Source organism: Lepisosteus oculatus, chromosome 3 (genome assembly GCF_040954835.1).
Source record: "Lepisosteus oculatus isolate fLepOcu1 chromosome 3, fLepOcu1.hap2, whole genome shotgun sequence".
Lineage (NCBI taxonomy): Eukaryota > Metazoa > Chordata > Actinopteri > Semionotiformes > Lepisosteidae > Lepisosteus > Lepisosteus oculatus.
Genome location: NC_090698.1, coordinates 33,001,971 through 33,011,045, shown reverse-complemented (window position 1 = coordinate 33,011,045; position 9,075 = coordinate 33,001,971). Strand labels below are relative to the sequence as shown.

Below are 9,075 nucleotides of genomic sequence, written 5' to 3'. Positions count from 1 at the left end.
AAAATCATGACACCAACATAAACATCAGATAAAATATACCATATAGTCATAAATAAAAACAACTACCATATGGTTTCCTTATTGTTTCCCTGGCACAGTGTGATACAGTGCATTGAGAGAGACATTTACAATAGCTACAAACTAAGAGCATATACTTAATTACAAATTACAACTATACAATTACTCTGAGTCGAGGCCTTCTGTACTTCAAAGTTACTTTCACTCATCCTCTCTGAGTTGGAGCAAATGTAGTGTTCACTGACTGGGGGGATGCAGTGAGACAATGCCAGTTTCTAAGCAACAAAAAGACCATCCACAGGACAATCTGCTCTTAAAAACTGATGCTAAACAATTACAATGGTTTCTCTATGTCAACTGATGCAGCACAGAGATAAACGCTCTGCCTGCCAGGTACTAGAAGGATTTAAATGATCAAACAAATGAAATTACCCTAAATTTTAAATAAAAAATGACCCCATCTGGTCTCTTCCAAGCTGTTAGGTTTCAGTGCTCAGATAAAGTCCGATATGCTGGAGTGGATGATGAGAGTTTATGGCCTTCCCTACTTCTGATAAACTCACTGGTCATACACATTCTTTAATGTATTATATAGTGCCATGTTCTTCCATGACTGTCACCTTAATGTCACCTTCTTTAAAGTTTTCTGGCTGCATGCCAAAGAATTAGAATACTGTTTTTGCTCTGTTAAGAATAACTAAATGACAGGTTCACATTTTTAATGACTCAAGAAGTATATTAATAATGTGTATAACACAGGGTATCAGTACTACTGTCGCTGATTTAAAGGAAACAGCTTTATAAGAAAACCTGGAATTACTTAGATGCTTTCTTTGGCAAGGTCAGCAGAGTGGATTGGTGTCCAGAAATTTAAGTTTCTAGCTAACCCAGTCCTCTCATTTCATCCACTGAAATGTCTGTGAAGACACTATTTCAAAAACCACATCCGAGACTGTCCGCGATTACCCTCCTATCTTGAGTAACTAGTATGCCTGGTGCTTATAATAAATAGGTACCGACAGACCATGGGTTCTTCTCACTCTCTCCCCTGCTGTGCCACCTCTGTCTTACCCCTTACCTCCCTGTGGTTTGAGAAGCTTGATTTTCAACAGTTACTCCACCCACCCCTTTTCCTTGGTAGGAATTCAATAGTGGTGACTCTATTTTTAAGTTTAATGTTAAATGTGTATCATCGACTCCAAATCACAAAATCCAGTGTCCATTGTTTTAATCAGGACCTACTATATTTGAACAAACTTAATGTTTTCCCCCCAAAAGCAGAAAATCAAAATCAAATTCCTCTTAAGTGTTTGGACTGTCTATATCTAATGTAGCTACAGACCTCTTAAAAGTGGAGCAGCAAGTCTTCTCAGAGAATTTAGAATTAAAATGACATGAACCTTCAAAAAGATTTTTATATGAATGAACCTCTTTACTCTTTACAAATGGTTGTTGCTGTCAGTTCTGGTAAGAGCGAGGTTCTCTTAGAAGGAATACCTTGAAACATTCTACATATACTGTATGTAATTTCCATTTACAATACATAATCTTTACCCGTCTGAAACCTTCTGCTAAGATGAACCTTAAGCATACCCTAAACATTCAAGATCTAGAATTCAATAAATTGAATGTGCTTGTCTTAAACTACAACATGCATGAGCAGAACTTTAAGCAAATATTGTGTCCGTTTAAAAGATGGTTTCTAGCATCAGAGGATTAATCTCAACTTCAGGTCTAAAGAAACCCGTGTTTCCTGTATCTCAAAGTATACTCCATAGAAGGAAAATACAAAATTGTGGTTTTGAATAACTGTTGTTCAAGCGCAAATCACATTAAATAATAATCTAAAACATTTAACACTAACGCATTTAATATTTTAAAATGGAATTACTCTTACAGGCATATTTTGTGACAGTTTTCATGTATCCACTATTACATATATTCAACTTGCTATGATTTCAGGTGTACTTCTATTACTGTTTAGTCCTAACCTACATTTTCAAAATCTATATAATGATGTACAGTTTTTGGGTGTTATTCTCTATTCAGTGAAATCTACCTTTAATTTACCTTCAAATATTTTACAGATTTTTCTGTTTGCATACTTTAATACAAACCTTAATTAAAATATATTTCTTAATTCAATTAAGATGTACAAGCTGAAATTTTCTCTTTAACATGTCCATGAGAAGATGAAAACTGTTTGAATACAATGACATTCATAGTGGTCTGAGACACTTTACAGCTTTCAGTTATATTCCACAAATAAAACAAACATTGATCAATTGATACTCTAAGTGGACTACTTATCCAGTCCTACAATGGGAGATATTTTGCAGCTTCTCTAGGTACAAATATCTGTCTACCTGTCATTTATTGCTTTATTTTTTAAACATTTCAAGCTCCAAATATGATTTCCAGACATAACTGGTTTTAGTAAAGATCCATGTACACCAACGTAACCGCCTACATTCATTTTTTTTTAAGTTTCCATATACAATCACCCTTTTCTGATTATTAAAAGCAAAGATTTAATAATCAGAAAAGAAAGCTTAAAAGCAAGGTAAAATGGCAGTTAAATAAAATACATAAGATTCAAGATCCTCTTCTGACACCTGGCTGACATCCTTCACAAGAAAGCTTCATTTTCCATATCATAATCAAAGTACCAAGGACGTCTTTAACAGCAATACTGCTTTAATCAGTCGTATCCAACAACTGGTCACCATCACTAGTTTTTCACATCAGTCAAATTCTGTGTATACATTTCTACACTTTGCTAGACCTACAGTAAATAAAACAAATTACTTAAAAAATAAGTGCATGTTAATGTTGTCATCTCAAATCATCTGCCAGAAGTGCAACTTATTATTACAAGTTGAATGTCAAGATTTCAAAAGATTCAAGACAAAGAAACATTGCTGCCAATTACAAATGTTCCAACACTGAATTTCACATAAAGTTTTATTTTTAAATGTTATAAGGATAGACTTACATCATAATTATAAAAATTACTTACAGAATTAAGTAACAGGTTTTAAAGTGTTTATACTTCTAATGCAAATAACAGTATCTATCTACATTGTTCGTAAAACTGATTAAACAAGCGGTCCAATAGAAGCCATTTACCTAGACGCAAAAGAAAACATGGAGACCTTTGAACTATACATGTATCTGTAACCATCAAATTGCACTGTATTATACAAAATAAAGAGCAACAGCATCTAAAAGGGACCATATAGTGATTTTTAAAGATATTTATTAGGCATCTTAAAAAAAAACTAGTCTTTAAGTGAATCTTATTTTGATATGTAAATTAGTGTATCATTTATATTTTTGAATTAATAAGGCTTTATTCCCCTCCTGTGTATGGATTTCAATTATGGCACTCAAAAAGACAAAATAAGTTTTTTGCAGTGAACAGTTACATCTGTTAAAAGTATGATCCCTCAAATGCTGAGTAACACTGGTAACTGCCTTTAACTTGGCACTCCACTTTCATCACCAGTGCATTTGACCCTATCGAGCATTATAAAAAAATGAAAACAAAATAAAAAAGGAACATCACGATTAGCATACACAAAGAACTTAAATAACTGGTTCTAGAAAAAACAGAAACAAAACAAAAGACGTCTTAACATGCAACTCGCACTAGTTACATTAATTGCTCTACCCTCTCTAAGCATGCAAAAAGAATGGTCTGCTTTTAAAACTTTCAACGTGAAACCGACATCAAACACAGTACAATATTACAGTAGGTAAATGAGAAAGGCCAGTAATCTTACATATATATATATATTTTGGGCTTACGTGGTCACAAGCCCCTTGAAGTTTGATAAGATTGAACCCCTATAACAAGGGATTTTGCATTTAGTTACCAGGATAACACGAGCCGAGCATGTAGATCTGAAACCTGAGCCCAGAGCAGATGGGCAGAGAAATGGATTGAGAATTCAGTGCACTGAATTATCCTGCTAGTGCTACAGCATGATAAAGAGCACGTTTCTCTTATCCATGAGTAAGTAGAGCAATATTTTAGCAGGATCCACTGCTTTTTATGTAAACAAAGCAAGAAGCAGCACCACAAGGGGGTCAGCTTACAGAATACAGAGACCCTAGCCTTGCAAAATAAGCTGATAAAATCTTAATACTCACTAATATAAACAATACTAATAACTTTCAAAATACACAGGTATAAATATTTTTATGTGCCGTTTGAATATCCAGGCATCCATGCTAAGGTTAAAACAAGCAGAATACAAGGAAATCAAACTCATAATTCAAATGTTGCTGCCACTCGTGATTTCATGTTTTTTCCCCCATCTGTAGAGGCTCAGGTTAGAGATTTCCACACAATTTTAGCATCACTGAGTAAAAATAAAATTATTATAAGATCTGCAGAGGCTGAATTTCAAACACTGTTCTTTAACACAATGAATAACATTTACAACTGGCAATTTAGTGCTTAATGTTACAACAGTAGCCACTGTTAACATTATCAAGGAACCTTTGGTCACCCATTTTGAACTCAAAATCTGTAAGGATGGGTACACCTAGAAAACCTATTGTGCTGATCTGATGTTTTTATACCATTCAGCTGTAATGAGGCACGTGCCTTAAGGCTTAAATTGAAAAGGGGAACTGAAACATAAAACTACAAGTTATTGTAAACTCTTAAAGTAGCTAAATGAACATTAACTCACTATATATTTTTTAATGTTTGATGCTAGCATTTTATAAAACCAAGACAACTTATTTTACTGCTTTCATTTGGAAAAAATAAAACATTTGAGAGGAATGGTGTAATTAAGGTATAATTTAACACTTTATCAAGATTAGCTTTAAGGTATTTTAGTGATGACCTTTAATTCTCAGTTATGCAGCTACCTAACCAAAAGCTTATACTGGTCTTGTTTGAAATGGTCAAATGCTGAATTCGAAATTAAATCAATATGTGTAGTTAAGTGATCTTTTGCAAGAATTTTCAACACATATAGTTTGGAAGGACAAAATATTCTAAAAGATAGTTATACATTTCCTATGAAAATATGGACAAAATTTGTTTTTGTGCCCAAAGACTGTTTTTGTTTTTGAATAAGGATTTTATTTTCTTTTAATTCTAAAGTATTAAAACACAAATTAAATAAGGTTTATGTAGTTTGCAAGGATCATCTAACAAATGCAACAGGGTTCCTTCAGGATCTTTAAAGTCTTTCATTATCATTGCTCTGGATAGTACTGGAAATGTATATAACGTACAGGATATTTATATACAGTACGCCTCTAAATCAAATTTAGGTTTACAAGTGCTTATCGTATCTAGTTTTTGACACGTAAATTTAAAGTTAGTGCTTAGTGCCCAAATGTAGTTAACAATAAGCATCTACATTAAATTCTTTAAATCCTTTAAGGATATATGTCTACATGCTTCATAAACAATCTGAGTTTTAAATAAACCTCCCATTTTTATAAGAGACAACAAAAACAAGTTAACAATATTCTCCCCACCCTAGTTAAAATGATAAAAAAACGTCAAGAAATAAAAAGTTTCTTCAAGATTATTTAATCAAAACACGATTAATTGAAGATTGTTTTTTCCTTTCTGCAGAAAATGTTTGGTCATCTCTGTTAATCCATTTCTTTTGCAAAATTTAGTATTGATGTCAAAAATTCAATTTTTAACTAAGGGGGCAAAAAGTTGTGAAAACTGTAACCTTCTGGGAAATGTTCTCGTGGTGCGTTTTTAATATTGTTAAATTGGGCAGTGCTCTCCCTTCTCTTGGAAATGAAGAAAATAAAACCTTTGCTGGCAGCCTCAGGGGGCTCACAGGAAACCACAGACTTCAGAGAGCCTGCAAAGGAATATCCATTTGTCTCAAGGTGTCAAGTGAAAAGTTCAAATGATTTGGCAGTTACTTTTTGTGTTGTTGATGCTTTTTTTGTCCCTCTCAACACACTTAAGATGTTTTTACCAAATCATAAACATAAATGTGGTAATCATCATCAAACTTTATGAAATAAACTGATGGTTTGGCCTCAACCTGATGGATGACCATGCCAGTCCTTTTTGAGCCATCTTCTTTGGCATACTCCACTTGTTTTCCAACCAGGCTATCGACTACCTCGCCAGGTTCCCGCTCCGCTGGAGGTGAATCATCTGTGAGAATTTAACAACATGAGTCAGTCAACAACAGGGATTAGCATACCCTGCCAGGACAACTGATTTCTGCACTCATTTTTTAGGAAAGCAAGAAAGCTGCATTCTGAAATTAAATGATTAAAAATATTAAATGAGGGAAGGATGGTGGACAGTCATATAACTTGTTGTGGTCCCCCTATCCTTTGAAGTAATGCAAAAGAGAATAGTATTCATTACTAATTGCTTCTGTGCTGGCAAACTGTGGACTCTGAGGTAAATTTTTAGGGGTCATTAATGGCTATCATAGCCCACGGAGTTTATTAAGATCTTCTCCTAGCCACCTACACAAGAACTGAACATAGCAAGATCAACTGTTCAATCATTCAGTATCAATGTTTCAGCTCCCTTGAGTCAAACTAAGGCATAAGGTCCTCAACTCTTAGAGGATCAAACAATATCCACCTACAAACCATTATAATGAAGCATCATGTGGACATGAAGTTCTTTATTTCAAACTCATGACAGGAGGCTAAATCAAAATAATGTTGGTCAATTTGATCAACCCTGTTGCATACATAAAAGAAAACCTTAAGGCTTTAAAAAGGGATAGAGAATTGTTCTACTAGACAGTTTAAAATGTTGTGAATTGCACTTAGAAAGATCATTCAATATGAGACATCTTCTTAAATTGTAGACAAAAGCACAGTTTATTAACTTAAAACAAGCCCTAAAATGATGTGTATAAAAGAGCATCAGTTACTAAAACAAAACTGATGAACTTGCACTGCTAAAACTTTTATGTTTTTCTTTTATTGTGTTTTGTATCCAAATCAAAGTCAAAAAAGGTTTTGGGTACTAAAAGCAACTTCCTGTTGCTCTTGATTGCAAAGTATAAAAAAGGGTAATAAGCAAGTTTTGGCTGTCTGTTGATCAGTGTTTTGTCACACAGTGTTCAGTGTATAATTAGGGCCAAACTGTTATATGACCACAGCTTATGCTGTTACTATTGAAGCCTGCGTGTGAACCCGGCATACTATATAGTTTGGTTACATATTTAAGTCTTAGTCTTGGTCAGATGGACCACTTCTGTTTCTGGTCACACACGACTGAAGGACATTTCCACCAGGACCTGCTCTCTGTTGTGGTGATCACAAGAGCAAAACACCCAGTCAAGAAGGTAGCGACATGCAGTTAGCAAAGTTATAGGAATGAAATAATGTAAGCAGCAATAAAACCGAACTCTCATCTGTTTTTAGTAAAGATGTATTTTCCATAGTTAATACATTTATTCTTTTAAAGGTTACCTATTTCTGGCTGAAGATCTATATAATCACCTTTAAACCTCTAATTCAGTGGTTCTCAAACTGTGGTACGCATACCAGCAGTGGTACGTGGAGCACCGCCAGCTGGTACGCCATATGACCCTGGAACTTCGTTGTATGCGCTGAAAAATCGGGACGGTTTTCATATTTTCTATTTTAAGACGCGTCGAATATGCAGCCTACGTACTACGATACAACGCACGCTAATACTTGAGTGGACACAGATCTACAATGTAATTCTATACCACTCTTTAGGAATGCATGCTACGAAGTAAGTGACCAATTGGATTTAAAAAAACTTATCTCCAGCAAACAGAGAGGTAGGAGAATGTGCGTGATTTTGGAACAATGCCAATGTTGTAAACACAGGAATGCATAGAAATGCGTGCTAGGAACGCTGGAAATCTTGTGAGCACGGGAAAGCGTGATAGATAACAGAAAAATATTTAAGAACTGTTCTAGGTTAATTTGAGAAAAATACACCGAGCATTTCTGTGTTTCGCTCCCATGCGCATGAAATTAAAACTTCTTTTAACTTCTGAGACAGACTCCTGAAACGGAAATGGGGAAAAATGCAAGCTTGCGTATTGCTAAAGCAGGTAAGCCCCACACTATTTTTGAACAACCTTATTTACCGTTGACAAAAGGTCACACATATTATGTGTAGAGAAAAAGCTGCTAAACAGCTAGACCTGCTGCCCCCTCTGAAAGACATAGTCACTCTTAGAATTACTGAAATGGCGGATAATATCAAAAGTACGCTGGTAGAGCACATTAAGATGAGCAGATGCTTTTCATTGAAATTAGATGAGTCTGTTGTCGATTTGGCCAATTCCCTCGTTTACGTTAGATACGAGTTTGAGGGTACGTCCCATGAGGACTTTCTGTTCTGTAAGGCGCTACCAACAGGAACTACAGGAAAGCACATATTTCAGCTTCTGAATGAATTTATCGAAGAGAATGGCATCTACTGGGAAAAATGCATCGGAGTTTGTACAGACAGTGCTAGAGCAATGACAAGCCGGCACAGCAGTGTAGTTGCACGAATTAGAGAGGTTGCTCTAAAAATGAAGTGGCGCATTGCAACATCCACCAAGAGACCTTTGCCGTCAAGAAAATGCCTGAAGATCTAAAATCTGTTAGACTCTGTTGTGAATTGTATCAAGGCTCGAAAAACGAATTCACATCTGCTTTGCTCGACTAAACAGGCTCACCCCTCTCACTGAAATGGTGCTTTTTTGTTTATTTTTATTTGTTTTTGTTCTGTAAAGCACTTTGAGAAATGTCATCTTTAAAGGAGCTATATGAAATAAAGTTTATTATTATAATATTTATTATATGTGTGTATGAGTGTGTGTGCACACACGCTCATGTTGGTCATTGAGAATTTCTTGGTTTCCTATGAGAAGATAACTTGTAGGTTGTACTTGGATGCTTTGGTTTGATCAGGAGTGGTACTTGGTCCAAAACGTTTGAGAACCACTGCTCTAATTGATGCCTTTTTCAATTTGTCAAAGAGCTTGAACTGGCTTTCCATTAGTAGCAAGCTAAATTTCAGACTGCCTTTAATACATTTTGGTTTTTCTCACAATACGG

The 9,075-nt window shown here is 35.0% G+C and overlaps 1 protein-coding gene across 3 annotated transcripts in view; it reads right to left on the bottom strand.

The window, feature by feature from the left end:
* Nucleotides 1-2,968: 2,968 nt before the first annotated feature.
* Nucleotides 2,969-9,075, bottom strand: part of LOC102694462 (spindlin-Z) — a 57,013-nt gene continuing 50,906 nt past the window's right edge. For all 3 annotated transcript variants that reach the window (XM_069187125.1, XM_006627006.3, XM_069187126.1), the window contains exon 6: nt 2,969-6,175. In XM_069187125.1, coding sequence (XP_069043226.1) covers nt 5,976-6,175 — 200 coding nt within the window. In that variant the 3' untranslated portion in view covers nt 2,969-5,975. The remainder of the gene's footprint in view (nt 6,176-9,075) is intronic.